The 16,259-nt window shown below is 50.8% G+C and overlaps 1 protein-coding gene across 1 annotated transcript; it reads right to left on the reverse strand.

The window, feature by feature from the left end:
• Positions 1 to 913: 913 nt before the first annotated feature.
• On the reverse strand, positions 914 to 16,190 carry GGA2 (golgi associated, gamma adaptin ear containing, ARF binding protein 2). The gene is made up of 17 exons (XM_075515365.1): positions 15,866 to 16,190; positions 15,059 to 15,143; positions 13,784 to 13,859; positions 13,154 to 13,252; positions 11,201 to 11,324; positions 9,720 to 9,823; positions 9,140 to 9,220; positions 8,091 to 8,228; positions 6,893 to 6,974; positions 5,824 to 5,943; positions 5,383 to 5,550; positions 5,055 to 5,125; positions 4,628 to 4,779; positions 3,637 to 3,806; positions 2,487 to 2,656; positions 1,939 to 2,049; positions 914 to 1,333 (listed from the first exon to the last, which is right to left on the reverse strand). The coding sequence occupies exons 1-17, from the start codon at positions 15,897 to 15,899 to the stop codon at positions 1,223 to 1,225; spliced, it is 1,896 nt and encodes a 631-aa protein (XP_075371480.1). The 5' UTR covers positions 15,900 to 16,190; the 3' UTR covers positions 914 to 1,222.
• Between the last annotated feature and the right edge of the window lie 69 nt (positions 16,191 to 16,259).

Raw genomic sequence — 16,259 nt, forward strand, 5'->3', positions numbered from 1 at the left:
CTCCGCTCGCCGGGCTGAGGAGAACCCCCAGGCCGCCCCAGCCGCGCTGAGGGAGCCAGCGCAGGACAAGCCCCGGGGCCTGGGCCTGGGCCTGGGCCAGCTGGCGGTACTCACAGACCGGCCCCAAAGCGTTCCCCCCATTTAGTCCCTTCGCTCCGGTTTGTACCTTTCCCTATAAACCACATCCACCGGGGCCCAGCTCCCACCATTCCTCGTGTTCCTGCCTGCACGTCGGCACGCAGGCCCCAGTGAAAACGGGGTGGGTAGGGCCCTGGAACAGATCCTGCCCTGGCTCCAAGCCGTCTGCCGTAAGGGCCGGTTGGTGGTATAGGTTTGTGTCCTGGCTTCGGCTGGGACAGAGTTAATTTTCTTCCTAGTAGCTGGCACAGTGCTGTTTTGGATTTAGTATGAGAATAATGCTGATAGCACACTGACGTTTAGTTGTGGCTGAGCAGTGCTTACACTGGTCAAGGGCTTCTCAGCTTCCCCTGCTCTGCCGGGCGCACAAGGAGCTGGGAGGGGGCACAGCCAGGACAGCTGACCCCCGCTGCCCAAAGGGCTATTCCATACCGTGTGGTGTCATGCCCAGTATAGAAACTGGGGGAGTTGGCCGGGGGCAGCGATCACTGCTCAGGGACGGGCTGGGCATCGGTCGGCAGCTGGTGAGCAGTTGTATCACTTGGGTTTTTTCCTGGGTTTTGTTCCTCTCTTGCTCTTGTGTTGTTTTTCTTCTCATTACAATTTATTATTATTATTTTGTTCCAATTATTAAACTGTTCTTATCTCAACCCATGAGTTTTCTTACTTTTGCTCTTCCGATTCTCTCCCCCATCCCACTGGGGGGAGGGTAAGCGAGCGGCTGGGTGGTGCTTAGTTGCCAACTGGGGCTAAACCACAACAGTTTGCCTTTATTTTTTAATTGACAAAGAAAAAGTAATGGGGAAGAGAGAAAATTGGCCCAGAAAGCAGCAGGAAACACTTGTATGGAAGAAGCATTAAGGCTCCCAGGCTGCAGGGCTCTACAGCAGTCTCCTGTAAAGCAGCATCAGAAAAAGGCCGGGGCAAGAGCAGCCAGTTTACGCTCCTCCTGCCAGACACCCGCACAGAAACCAAAAGGAAGGAGGAGATGGCGGATCCCGAGGAAAGGAGCCATTGCGGAGTCCAGGCCGGCATTGCTGGCACACAGTCCGTCCCCATCCACCGCTAAGGCAATAGGGCAGCTTCAGCTCCTGCCCCAGAGCTCTGCTTCGGGGAAGCCAGTCACCTCTCCCACCTCACTGAAGGGCTGCACGCCTTGCGTGAACTCTAGTTTGTATCTCAGTCGGATGGGATCCTATGAGAGAAAGGAACAGAGAGGGGGACGTCACCGCTGCAGATTCCTGGGTCCCCTTCAGCCCTACCCCTGGCAGCCTTGCTGCCGTGAATCGCGCTCTGAAAGGGGACAGTAACGCTTCAGCCATGCGGAAGCTCCGCACAGAACAAGACCTGGATCCTTGTAAGATACGTGAGGAGTGACTGGGAGACCGGTGCAAGCCACTCAAGGGCATGCTTGGCAATCCAGGTCTGGCCAACCTTCTCAGGGACAGAGGATTCCTTACACCAAATCTTCAGTCTCATAATTATTCATCAATGCAACAGAACTGCCACCCACCGCTTGTGCCTTGCGTGGCCTCATGTTCCATCAGTTGCAAACACCTGCCCAGTGTCTACCCCAGGAGCCATCACTGCAGGTAGACAGAAGCAGAACTGTGCAGGCCCCTGCAGCAACCGCCCATTCGATCCTTCAGATTCTAGCTCTGGAAAGCTGTTTCAGTGGGAGAAATGTCTCCCCTGCATCTCCCCACTAACAAATACTCTATCTTTCCTACAAATACCCCACCCGCTACGGTGACATTCCGCGTGCTCCACCAGCACGGGATCCTCAACCACCGCACGTACCTTGCGCGGATTGGCGAGCAGCAGGACCTGGGATACCACCGCGGGGGGGAGAAGAGGGCTGAAGGCTGGCAGCTCGGAGCCCGATGCTGGCTGTAACTTTATTCTCATGGTCTGAAAGAGAAAACAAAGGGAATGCTTTTTGGTCAACGCTGAAAAAGGGCTGGGAGTATTCCCAAGCCACAGAGCTGGTTAAAGATACGTCAGCCAGATTTTGTCATTTAATGAAAAGCATGCCTGTCCACAGCCTACATCTAAAGGCAGATATTCCTAAATAGACAATTCTGTGCTGCATGTACACAGGCAGAACGAGTGCCTTACCCAGGAGGCTAACGCAGCCTGTCTGGAGCCCTGTCTGGTTGTCTCAAGGCCAGGGATATACTCTGTGAAACCGGCACCAGGGCCGCAGGCACCACCACACAACAGGCTCACCGTTCAGAGCCATGCAATTTCCAATGAGCAAGGCAAATCCTAAGCAAGAAATGGCGAACCTTCTCCTCAGGACATTTCTGAGTAGTCGCGCTCTCTGCTACTCGTCATAGGCTTCTCACCTTTGGGACTGCAGCCTGGAACGCTATGTCCTTAATTGGTTGAGCTGATGTGCTCAGCATGGAAAGAACCAGCACCAGCACATCTGGTCGGCCAGGAGCCGGGTCTCTGGAGAAGTGGAGCATAGCTTTGAAACCATTCCTGTTGTACACAGTAAGTGGACAGATACTGCCTGCCGGAGACAAAAGGAGAATCAGAAACAAAGCATGGATCCCCCTCCCTTCTGAGGGCAGAACAGCAAAGGCAGGATAAGGAACAGCAGAAAGGAACCATGCATACAAACTTTTACTTCCTCCAGCAAACTCACAGACCAAGCAGCATACAGCACCTGCCTGTGATTTACATTTCGCCTCTAGGGCGGGGAAAGGAATTGGAATGTCTAAATTAGAGATTTAGCAGCTCAGATTTCAACAGTCAGCTAGAGATGTCAGGTACGAATCCAATAGAGATACGATGGGAAAAGCAAAATGTAACTCTTTGGCACACACAGGACTTAGCCCTTTATCACCAGTGCCTGATAAATCCACACCTGACTATCCCCATCCAGCTCTTCCAAAACCTGGGAAATCCTTCACTTGAGAGACTGAAGTCGGAAGACGATCAGGTCAGAATGTCTTTGTACCTGTCCTCTTCCAAAAGTAGCCATGGCCGAGGCTCTGCCGTCCTCGGAACAGGACGTGCCCTGCTCCGAGACACCGGGGTGCCACGCGCCCAGGGTAATGCTCCGTCAAGTGGTTGCAGGGCCGGGCCATCCAGTGTCGAATTGAAAAGCAGAGGTGGAAAGAACAGCTCTGCTTTAGGAAGCGGGACAGCTCCCACCCATAGATATCTTTTAAGCCTCTGGAGAAGAATTGCTTGAAGCCTGATTAAAGGTGCTAAGGGCAGACAGTTTAAAAGCACATCACAAAGGTTAGCCAGGGCAGGAGACTCCCGACTACTGAGTAGGGAGGACAAGGACATTGCCATGGTACGATCCCTAGCACTAGCTCAAATTCTCAGATACGTTAAGTCCTTCATAGAATAGTAATTACTTTTCTCCAGCCAACCCGCACAGCATGAAGCTACTTTGGCTTGCTCCCCTGCAAAAATCACAGAAGAGCTCTAGTAAGCCTCTAGTAAGCAGAGCTGGGGCACAGAGATCATTGCACTTACTCGGTGTAATTGAAATTAAAGGGACAAAAAGGTTTTCTAGAGAAGCGTCATGAGAAGCTGGATGCAAAGAGGCAGCAGGCTTCAGCTCGTAGCCTAGGCTGGAGAATGAAGTATTTGCCATTGAGCTATTTGGAAGATCTGGAAAGGGCAATTTCATTGGTGATAAATCCCTGGAAAGAAAAGCATGTAGAAAGCTTATATTAACTGGGGAGACTGCATGGTATTTACCATCTTCTGCTATGTCCATTTTGTGTTCCCAATCCCTCATCACTTTTAGGTATAAAGAACGTACAAGCTAACACGCTCTTGAGTTCTTGAGAAATTCAAAAACTGTCTCTATTTTATATGGAAGAAGCTGCTGTTTCAGCATTCGTTAAGGCAGACTTTGATTTCTGTTACTAATGTGAAACCGTTTCAGGGCTTTGGAAGTCTGCTCTCCCCGTGCACAGACTCTCTGGAGCTCTAGTCAGTGAGATTAAAATAAGTTCTAGCTCAAAGACAACGCAGGAGGCTGGGAATCGCCAGTGAAATTTCTTGGCCCGTATTATGGCAGACTGGATAAGCGTATCGTAACAGTCACCTGCTCTGAAGATCTGTGGATGATTCATTTGGTTCACAAACTGTTAGGCTTCCACTGAATGCCTGGAAACTACTTTGTCACAGCCTGAAGAAAGCTGGGGAAAGTATTTTTTGAGTCACAGGTTATTATAAGAACACCTGGCTGTAAGGTTTTTGTTCCTTTAGCTCAAGATCACCTTGTTACTAAGCCATGGGATTTGTCTCCCCACGTTTCTGACCCTTGGAAGGTCCCAGAGTGCCGTTACATAAAGTGCACTTAACAGGTCCATTAACTGCTGCTTGAGAGCCAACGCGCAGATGGATAGCTCGCCATCCCTAACCAGTTGCAGTTGAAAGGTTTTTCCTAAACCTCGCTGCTGTAAAACAGTATTCCTCATCTCCAAAGTCAGACCGTATTATGCAGTTTGCTTACAAAGATAATGTCTTGGTCCTGGATGGCGGAGAGAGCTGATCAACCAGGCCCTGAAATTCATTCTTCTCTGAGCAGCCGTCTTCCCAGCTCTCCTGCAGTCCCAGCGTTTGCACAGCGCTTACAATTTCACTGTATCCATTGTGTACAGCAGTCTGAAAAATAAGGCACCTCTGGTTCGTGCTATAGAACCTCAGCAAAAATCAGACCTGTTCCACTGAAAACAATCTCATTTTTTAATAACACTACTGAAAGTAGCAATAAATATGAGTAATCTGGTTGCAAACTGCAACTGAGAAATTCATTGCAGAGCAGGAGGGTTCCAGTTTCCCGTCAGAGTAGAGTGGCATTAGAAAAGGCTGCCAGAGAAAGGTGGGAGATCAAGACCCCTGTCTGATTTTTGTCCTTTGTACCTTACGGACTAACGTACCTGAGGATCACTCACCTCTGCTAAGCCAAAATCAGGTGGTGGTTTCTGCACAACAGGAGAGTTGCTGAGACCTAAGAAAGATGCCAAAATGCCACCAATCAATTACAGAAAACAAGGCTTTTCCATAGGTTCTTCCTTTGTTGTCTAACAGCAGTTTGACTACAGTCCAACACCATTAAAGAAACTACATTCTTGAAAACTTAGAACTCTGGCTGAAAGGGTCTACTTTCTCTTAGGACTGACATTAAGGTCAAAGTTCTCCTATCTTTATTAAACACCACGAACCCTAGTAACAAGGGTAACCCTGTACTGAATTGCACATACAAACCTAATGACTTCAACTCCTCATCGAGCAGACAGGTAGAGGTTGTGCTGCCGTGGCGGGAGGCGGTGGCTGCGTTTGCAACGCGGTCTGTAGGAGACTGGGACGTCGCCTCCAGTTCGGAGAAGTCAATCAGTGTATAGCTCTTCATGCGCCTTGGGGCCGGCCGGCATGCTTTGGGAACAGCAGAAAGAGTTAAAGAGAAACCTCCTGAAAGGAACGGTGTATTATGGGTACAGGCATGCCCAAAAGGACTCAGAGGTGAAGAACTTCGGGAATATTTTCTATCAACCATAGGTAAAAGAAAATGATGGTTACATAACAGTTTTCCTGTGGTAGAGGATTTTCTCCACATTTATTCTCCGAGAAGCACTTCCCTTCCAAACTCCACTCATACAGGACGTGCAGGAGCAGAGCTGTCGTGGAACGCTGCAGGATGCTCTTTACCTGGTGCGTCGGCGGAGCCGGTGGCTGAACCTCCTCCACCACCGTTTTCATGGCTGGCTACAACCTGCCTGTACTGTCCGAGCGCCTGTGTGAGCTTGTCATTGGCCTGCAGTATCTCAGCTGGAAAACAAGAGAAGAAACAAAATATTAATATTCTAACACGAGGGTCAGTTCCACGGCACTCTCCAAACTGCTCACAAGAAAGGTACAGTTCATCTGAGGACCTGCCTGGAGCAAAGTCTAGTGGGGCAATCTGCGTTAAGATCCTGGCTAGTTTTTCATTCCATTTTCTGAAGTGCAGCATTTTGCACATACATCTGCTGATTTCAGGCCTCTCTCATTTACCAAGATCACTTTGAAATCTGATCCTATCTCTAAAGTACTTATAGTTCCTGCCGTCTCTTATGTACTTCGTTGTTCTCCGCAAGTTTTCCGAGTGTACTTGAGTCTGTAATCCAGCGCTCCGCAGCGGAAGAACCCTGGCATTCATGGGTATGAACGAAATGTTTGAGGCACAGCTGAGCTCTTACGGTTGCTCTTTAAGATGTCTGTTCAGCGAGACATCACTTCAGTCAGGTTTTCAAGACATACGGACAAGACTGTGAAATGCAATCCTCTGGGAAGGGCTAAATTTCACAACTGTGGAATTCAAGGATTCTGCTCATATGACCCTCCTCAGCGTATTACTTAAGAAATTCAAAAAATATTCTCCCTTCTGTGTTGATAGACAGAGAGAACTTCAATCTCTGTAGAGAAAAGACCTCAAAAGCCTTCAGTTCTCTGAACATCAGAACTCCAAAAACTCCGAAAACCACCTCAGCTGGAAGAACTGGATTCACTGTTTAATTTTGGGCTCCACGTGAAAATTAATAGCTTCCTTGGAGAGGAGTGGGAGAAGACTTACGCCACTTCCCATGGACATGGTTTAAAGGTGAAAGTGGAAAACTTTGCCATCACCAGGGTAGCAGCTAAGCATTCCCCCTCTCAGAGGAAGGGCATACCCCACTGGTCAAAGGAAAGGTAGACAAACCTAACCGCAAAGAAATCCAAGGTCAGCGTTGGCTCTTACCTAGAGCCTCGTCGTCATCAACCGTCTCACTGGCAAGGCGAAAGAGCAGCGGCCTGAGCTTCTCACAGCGTTGAAACAGAGTCTGTGGAAGGAAACGTTTCACGTCATTGCTCAGGAGATCCCAGACACTCTCGCACTTCTCTGTCCCGTGACCACCTGTAATCCATGCTACGTCTAGAACAGGAAGACGCGCTTTCTGCCCAGGTCCAGACAAAGGGTATCAATGCTGCGTGTTGCCGCACTCTCAGAAACCCACAGTGGCCTGGAAGCACAGCCACTGGACCGAGGAGGCTTTGCTGGTATCTTCGCAGCAATCGCATCCTCTCTCTGCATACAGGTGTAAGACAGATCAGTGTAAAATGACTCAATTTAAAAGTATCCAGGAGTGAACAGTACTCGGAGGGAAGCATTACGACCGTCAGTTGCAACTACCATCAGACAATGCAAAGCCGCTTACGGCTCTCTTCTCGGCGTTTTAGGAAGCGAGGAGGCACGGAGGCAGCCGCTTCTCCAGTCTGAAAGTAGGGTCTCTTCCATCTACAGCAGCAGCCCTCCCCAAAGGGATCTAACTCCAAACTCTGCCGTCACATACAGCCACAGGAGAAGTTCTTACCTACAAAAATTCAGTTGTCTAAAGTTTTTTTTAATTTGAGAGTCTGGTAGGCATCCTAGCGGAGTTTCAGGTATTTGGAGGCCATAAAGCTATTTGGACAGCCCTATTAGTGACATCAAATGTTTCCTCAATTTACTGATGCTTATAAGCAGCAGCAGACCAGGGAACTCTGAGCAGAAAGAGGGGAATCACAGAAACCATAGCACAAGCTGAAGAATCCACAGCTTTCAGCTTCTCTGGTCAGATCTCATCACACCCACCTAACCATGCCCAGGCCCAAGGGGATTCCCGCGTGTTCCGCCACTACTGGAGGAGGAACCGTTTCCCCAGAAGATACCACAAGAGCAGCAGCTAACCTGGTCAGAAACTCAAACCGGCACAGCAGGAGACGGTTCCATTCCAACTTCCATTACGCTGACGGGAGGGACCGTTATTCATCAAATATGTTGGAAATATTTGCTGTGGTAATGCTGTTTCCCTGGCAGAAGCGGAGTGCACCGTGCTGCCCTTTGAATCCCGTTGCCCTGGGCCCTCCCAGCCACGGCCGGTCAAAAGAACCTCTTATGCAGGAAAAAGAGCATTTACCTGTAGCGTCTCCTGGTCAGATTCGGATAATTCTTGTCTCTTGTAGTTTTCCAGTAATTCATCCATACGTTTAACATTCTCGGAAACCTCACTGATGGTATTCACTCTTCTGGATGCCTTAGCCGACTTTTCTTGTTCCTTTGATGAAAAATGAAATAAAATAGATGATGATTTGGCTAAGACAGCCAGTGCACGCGTTTGGCTGGGTCACTCTGGATCACACTTGTTGGGGAGTTGCTTCCCACTAATATCTTATTGCAGGTAGAGGAGGCACAAAGCAGCGCGGGTAAGGATTCACCCCCCAACAGCTCCAGCATCGGTGCCGCACCGCACCTCCCTGTCAAGGGTGGAGATGGAAACCTCCTGCCCTTCTCGGGGCACCCGGGCAGGTGCATAAGAATTCATCTCACCACCGGTACGAGTAAGACTTCAAAGTTAGAGTTGGGAGTTGGTGGCTTCTGCCATACAGAAGGACACTCTCAGAACAACTGCAGGGATTTCGTTAAACCCAGACCAAATCTCCTATTTATGCAGAGAATTGGGGTGCCCTTTCAGATGGAAAATGAAAAGACATACCAGGCGTGCACACACACATTGCGTGTAGAAAAGAGGCAGTTCTGTACAGGTGTGGCTTTTTTCCACCTGGGAAATGAGTTTATTTTTGGAAACTTTCTATCACTAATGCAGTACTGCTGCCAGGATCCCACTGAAGTGGAGGTGTCCCGCCATACAGGCTCCTGCATATAAATATTCCCTCCTCCTGGCAATGGCATATTTTAGGGAAATGAAATGAAACGATCCCACACTGTCACTTCAGAATAACAAATATTGAAAATCGCCCCTCCTCTGGGGCAGCTTCAACAGTTCCCCCGAGACTGACGTCGCAGCAAGGTTCCCGTTGCCACCTCTTGGTGTTCCCTTTAATACCAAGAAGGTGGCAGGCGCTACGGGGGTCAGGGATAGAGGGCCCGCTGTCAAAAACTGAATTGCCACGTCCCCTCCCACCCTCCCCGGCTGCAGACACAGCTTCTGACCCAAGGAGCTCCCACCTCTTTAATCATGCTCTTGATCAGACGGTTGGCAGCCAGCAGGTCTTCAGAGTGGTTGCTCTTTAGAAGCCTTGCTAAGAGCTGTTGAGGGGAGAGCATTGGGCAGCAGTGAGCAGCAGTCTCTAGGCACGGTACTGCAGACACACATCACATAAGAGCAGATATTGAGAGACGCCCAGTCGTAATGGTTTCCATAATCCTGGAAATACGTGGGCTCGCGTCCCATAATCTAGTCCAGATTATACAGCTGCCTCTTACAGCTGCCTGCACGCACTGTTTGGCTCTCTGGCAATAGGAACTCTCTGGCTCTGCAGAACTTCTGTAAGACCCGGAGAAACCCTCCCTCGGGAAAATTTAATAGAAACTGATATTTTTCTGTAAAAAAGTTTCACTTTTTACTAAGCAAAAATTTCTGGCAAAGCATCAAAGAATTCTCTGGCTCCTGCACAGCAAGAAGTATTAGCATTATTCGGAAGATACTCTGTCTGAAACAGCAAAAGCTCCCAAAATATGACTGAGCCTGTTTTCTCATCAGTACAAATCAGAGTGGGGGGGTAGGCCTGAAAACCCTAACATTTACCTTGGATTTCTCTTCATCTTTGTCAAAAATAGAATTCTGAGGTCTCGGAGAAGGGGGAGGTAAAATTTTGTCTTCTGGCAATTTGGGGTCTTCTTTTACAATCCCTGGAATGGGTAACGATATTTGTTCAGTGATGCCCGAGCTGTTGAAACACCAATGCTCAACAATGCATTGGATTTTGCACCTATTTCCTTCACCCCTCCCCAGAACTTTCCAGAATGAGATGGAGAAGCAAGGAGTTACCTTAGCACACACCCAGACAAAAGACTTCCCTCTCTCCCTTGAATTAAGCACAGGCCAAATGAGATTTTCAGGGTAGAAAATAAAATCCGGGTGTGCTGAGCTCCCTCTGGGTGAATTGCTAAAATTCTCCCACGGCAAGAGGAGTGGGAGCACACCAGTATCGACCTCGGAGCACGCAGGACTGCCACAGTCAGCGCGGCCATAAAGCGTCGGGCACCAAACACACGCAACCGAGTACCAAAGGAGCCCTACCGTCAGCAGTGATTCTGGGGACGTCTCCCTCCTGCCTCTCCAGCCAGCGCTTCCAGCAGCGGCAGCCGCTGACCACGCAGGCGTTGCATGGGCAGCGGTCCCCGAGAGCTGCCTGCCCAGCACCCCTGCTCGCCCTGCATCCCTGCCCAGCACCCCTGCTCACCCAGCACCCCTGCACCCCAGCCCAGCACCCCTGCTCGCCCAGCACCCCTGCCCACCCAGCACCCCTGCACCCCAGCCCAGCACCCCTGCTCGCCCTGCACCCCTGCCCAGTACCCCTGCTCGCCCTGCACCCCTGCTCGCCCTGCACCCCTGCTCGCCCTGCACCCCAGCCCGCAGCAGCAGCCGCACGAAGGACAGGCAGCGATGGCGAGGAAGCTTTCCACAGCAGGACTCGGGGGACGGCTTGCAAAGCCATTTGATGCTCAGAGATGCACAGAGCAAGCCCAGTGGGAAGCATTTAACAATAAATTCCCTAATTCCCCTGAACGTCCGCAGAAAGTGTTTTGGCATTTTCTTAGTTAAGCTATGAAACTTATTAGCTGGGATATCAAGACGGGATTGGGCAAATTTCTGGATGACAATACCATTAAGGACTATTAAATGTGATGGAATGGATGAAAAGTCCAGCTCAGGATCTCTCTGAACCCATCCCTCAATCCCGGGAGAGTATGCCAGGGCACAGATGACTGAGTTTGTCCTGCGCCTCTTCCCTGCGCAACAGTGGTGAGCAGCGTGTGAGCAGAGGCCGCAAGGCTAGCCTGATCTTTGGCTCAATACGGCTGCTCTTTGGTAAATCTCTTCAAACAGTTACATGGATCCTTAAGTACCCGAACAGCCTTGTCAGTGTGGCCTTTGTCCTTTTTTCCTTACGCACAACATTTTATGAAAGAAGCTGAGTCACAAATTAAAGAGGACAGCTATCTGTGGTCTGAAACCATGTGACTTGGAAGGCTAAAAAGGAAACTGAAATAACAGAACTAAACCTTGTTTCTTCAGCATCTGATAAGCATCCCGGATTTTAACTTCCTGAGGAAACCAGACTGTCCAACTGAATATTACTTCTGTGACTCTTGACTTGACTTTTTCTGAAGACCAGGTTCCATAGTACTGAAAACAAAACAAAACAAAAAAGTGAAGCAAGACAAAACAGATTAAAACCAAAGAGTTAGTGCCAGATCTGGCACAGGGGTCTAGCCCCGCGTTGTTTGTGTGCCGAGAGCAAGCAGCAGATGGATTCCTAACGCTCTGCTCACAGTGTTGTCAACCGTGTATCTTGTGGCATAGGAAACAGCGTGCGTAGCTGTGGCTGTAGATACACAGAACGCTATTAAGCGTATGATAATTACATAAATACTATATGACAATCAAAATGAAACCACTTCAAAACTTCTCTGGCCAGTTATTGAATCCAAAACCAAAAGTAGGTTGGTTTACTTCAACAGTTCTGTGCTTGACTTCAAATACTTTCCTTAACTGCTTGCAATGCAAACAGCACCACTGGCCTCAGCCAGAGCCAGACAAATGAAAACTGAACAAAACGAGAAACGAAAGTTACTGTCTTTTTCAGCATCTGGAAGCTTTCTCCGATTTCTCTCATTATTGCCTACGAGCACTCACTTTAATGTATTATAAAAACGTCAGGAAGAATGGTAAAAGCCATACACAAACCTCCAAAACACTAGGCATTTTAAACTCATAAAATGATACCCGTTTTGTCAAAACGGCCAGCAAAACTCTCTGTAGTGATACATTCTTTAAACTTTGTTGTTTCACTGAAACACCTTTACCAAACCTGGCACTCGGAGAAGAGGTTTTGCTGCTCGGTTAAACATTTCTCTGAAATCAGCTTTTTGCACCTCTGCAATCGAGGTGATGTAATGGAAAATTAAGCCTGCACAAGCGGTAAATGTGTGCAGGACCCACTAAAAAGGGGAATCGATTACCGAGTTGCTGAGAAAGGTATTTACGAGAGTCCCAGGCCTGCTGTGTGATGCAGGGAGGAGCGAGGCATGACGATCACGCAGCCTCCGATAAAACGGGTCTCCGTTTTCATCACGAGAGGCACTGCCAGGGGACCCAGTGCATCCACTCTGAACTCACAGCTCGCTCAGCTTCTCGGACTCAACTTCTCCTTTCTGACAGCTGCTTCTCTTCTCAGGAGGCAGCGGCTGCACTCAGAAGCAAAGTAACTGCTCCACAGCAGGGAGCGGGAATGAATATATTGAATATATTGAATGAATACGTTGCGAGCCAGGGAAGCGGAGCAGCGGGAAGGGACTAACAGCTCCCACGTTAGCTACGGCCGGTCCCTTCCAGCTCCCCCGAGCCAGGGCTGTCACCACCCGCCTTTCAGGACACCCTCGGCAGGACCCCAGAGGGGCGCATGGGCGCAGGACCGTCAGGCGACGGTGCGGCGAGCGCTGCGCCAGTGCTGCTGAAGGCCAGTCCCCCCGCCGCCACCCAAGCTGATCCTGCCCCATGGATCAAATCCCACAGGACCCAAACCCAGGCTAACCTTTGCCGGGGAGAGCAGGAAGGAGAGCAGCCGGAGCACAGGAGTGCGAGGACAGAGCATAAGAAAACACGGGAGAGGCTCTGGGCAGCTCCTGGCATCTCTGTCCTCTCCCTTTCCCCAGCCAAAGGTCTGTAAATCACCGAGAGGCAAAGGGGCCACAGGAACAATTTCAAGTTCCTCCAGAGCATCTGACTGTCCCAGCAGAGTTGGGAGAAACCACAAGGAAAGAGCTTTTCACAGAAAGAGCCCCTGGCTCACATCTTTTACAGGGGGATTCACATCCAGTCCTTGTGCTTAGAGGCACAGATTCTTAACAAATTCTGCTCTACTTCTATGTGAGATTAATTCTAAGTATTCATATCCAGCATGAAATAAGCAGTATGTCCTACCTGCTATGTCCAGCATAACCGTGACTACCTACCTTTGGGGAAAGCACTTTAATCAGCTCATTCAGAAACCTGAATTTTGCTATTTCATTGTGAAATCTTTCACCGCAGTTATTCACGCAGGTCTCTAGCACCTGCAGAAAACAAAACAGTACCGAACAGAAACTGTACACACGGGTCTCGGGGAATTTTTTAAAATAACCTCATAACTATCTTAACTGCCATTATAATACTAAATCTAAGAACTTTCTGGCACTGCATTCACAAATACAGGATACTGAGGAAGTTGTGCAGCAAGAACTTGTATTTTTCCTTCATGCAACCTTCTTAAGCAGCAGGTTTAAGACCGTCTGCTCTGTTCTACCCATCACTAATAACTTGTGGGCCACTGACCCTGTGGTGGGACCACAGGCCAAACAGCAAGAGCTGCAGACCACTGAAACACCTCAGCAGAACGACATGGGGAGGAACGACAGCAGTTACTCCCTCCGTTATACCCTGGTTTCTGTATTCCTTGTGCAATGGAAAGTTAAAAGGGAGAGACATCTAAGAGAAAAAGAAAGGGAGAGACATCTAAGAGGAAAAGAAGAGACAGCCACACTGTCTCTACCCCCCAAACTCTATCTCCAACTTGCCTCTCTTTGCAGCTGGATGAAAGCACTTACTGTGAGAGCATGGAGAGCTTCCATCTCCTGAGGTGACTGTATTTTATGTGCCAGCAGCCTCGGTGCAAGCGACGGGCTGGGGAGTAGCAGAAGCAAGTCAGACAGCACACAAGTTCCCAGGAAAAACAAACGCTGCTAATTTTGTCCTGCAGAGAAGAGCAACTGCCGGATTCACAACCTGCTACATCAGGCAGCCTTCCTCTGGCAGAGCGCTGGCCTGGGGCACGCACACACGCACGAGGGGCGAGAGGTCACAGGATCACAGAATCGTGTAGGTTGGAAAAGACCTTGAAGATCATCGAGTCCAACCGTAAACCTAACACTGCCCAGCCCACCACTACACCATGTCCCTGAGCACCTCATCCAAACGGCTTTTAAATCCCTCCAGGGATGGGGACTCCACCACTTCCCCGGGCAGCCTGTTCCAGTGCTCGATAACCCTTTCAGCGAAGTAAAATTTCCTCATATCCAGTCTAAACCTCCCCTGGCGCAACTTGAGGCCGTTTCCTCTCCTCCTATCGCTTGTTACTTGGGAGAAGCGGCTTGAAGCAGCCCGTGCGACCCCACCGCCGTCCTCCAGCCGTGGCGAGGGGCCGAGCCCTCGCAGGGAGCCAGCTGGGAGGGGCCGGGGGCTCTCCCTGGGCGAGCGCGGGGAGACGGAGCTGGCTCTGCGGTCCCAGGAGCTGCGCTTCACAGCCCGACAGCCTGCTGCCTGCTCGCCCGCGCGCTGCTGGGGAGACGGGTCCCAGACTCGGGCTCTGCGTACGCAGGTCTTTGTGTAAAGAGAGAGATGATCGCTAAGCTTTGGCAGGTCGTTCGCTTAACTCGTTCCTGCTCCTTCCCACGGAGCCCCGACTGTCAGCTGGAAGGCAGGGAAGTCCCAGCAGCGATCTCCCACCTCTCTGAAAGGAAAAGCCGAGGCCGAGCTCCCTCAGGGCTTCCCTGCAGAACCCCACGCAGGTATCCTCGGCCGGTCTCCCGCGGTGGGAGGGCACGGTGGCAGGACCTGCCGCCTCGCGGGTTGCGCTAATGGATTTCAGGGCCCGTTCCTAGACATCACCTCCACCACGTTGGCGTACACCTCTTTGCAGCTTATTTACCCCTTCTTGCACAGGCGCTCTCGGGAGCAGCAGAGCCCGGCCAGCGCTCCCAGCTGTCTCTCCAGGCTCCCCACCCCGCGGCTTACAGGTCCCGTTCCCCCCCGCAGCCGTGAGCGAAGCTCGGAGCCAGACACGCAGCCCAGAGCAAATACAAAGAGCCGTCTGTCTGCCTTACCCTTCCATGTCGGCGTTCACCTGGTCACAGAACCGCTGGATGCATTCCCAGTTTTCCTCAGGGATACTTGGGTCAGTGGCTTTATCTTACACAGGGGGAAAAAAAAAAAAAAATCATAATAAAGAAAGAAAAAGCAGCCCCAGTGCGAGAGGCGCGTAAGCGAGCGGCACAAGGCAGGAAGCGGCTCAGACCTCGCACTGCACCAGCCGCTTTAGGGCTTTTTGTAAAAGAGGCAGAAATGGAAGACACAGGATGAGCAGGAAACAGCTGTTACTAAAATCTGCCTAAAAATACAGTCCCGAGTACACACTCCTAAAGAGACAAAGTCAGGCACAAACTGAGGCGTTGAAAGCAGCAACAGCGCGATGTTGCTTTCAGCACAGAGCACGAGAAACTGTTAAAAAGCATTTAAAGGCAGCTCTCCCAGAACCGGACTGCCAACCTCGCCGTGCTGGAACACAGGCACGGTTTACCCTTTTGCAACAGGGCTGCACGAGTGCCCATCCCAAAGCTCTGAATTGAGGAAAACACTCTTTTTTGGCTTTATCCACTCCCCGGTCCAGCACTCAAAAAGCTTTGGCAGGACTGGGGCTGAGGATGGAGAGGGGAGATGGGGAGCAGGAGAGATGCAGCAGGTTAAGACAGCACCCACGAACATCACCCTGAAAGGGCTCCGTGGAGGAGACGGACCCTTCTCTACAGAGCTGAAGCTGCTCCGGTGCCCACCCAGTCGGGGCCAGGGGCCGGGGCTGGCATCGCCGCCAGCGGCGATGCCAGCCCCGGCCCCTGACCCCCAGCCCCACTCACTGAGCCACTGCTCCAGCTCCCCGGTGCCAGCCATGGACTCTCGCTCCGCTCCGCTGCGAGCAGGAAGCAGATCCACCCGCCGTTGCTCCTTGCCCGCCGCCGCTCGCCCCTGTGGGAAGCCCACGCGAGTTTTCGTGGCGTGGAAGCGTACGCTGTGGGCGTGGGCCGGCTGGGTAAACCATTTCCCTCCACCCCTCCGGCAGCTCCTCCCCTCGCTGGCGTGCAGACCGAGCACGCATTGGCGAGAACGGAATCAAAAGTCACCACATTCATTTAATAATGGAAAGGTCGTTATCCAAAAGAGGAAAAAACATCCCAATCTCCTGGTCAGGGATATTTTTAGCAGAACCACACACGTGACACAGTACGCAGGGAGGAGAGTCCCCCTCTCCGG

This window comes from Mycteria americana, chromosome 12 (assembly GCF_035582795.1).
Source record: "Mycteria americana isolate JAX WOST 10 ecotype Jacksonville Zoo and Gardens chromosome 12, USCA_MyAme_1.0, whole genome shotgun sequence".
NCBI lineage: Eukaryota > Metazoa > Chordata > Aves > Ciconiiformes > Ciconiidae > Mycteria > Mycteria americana.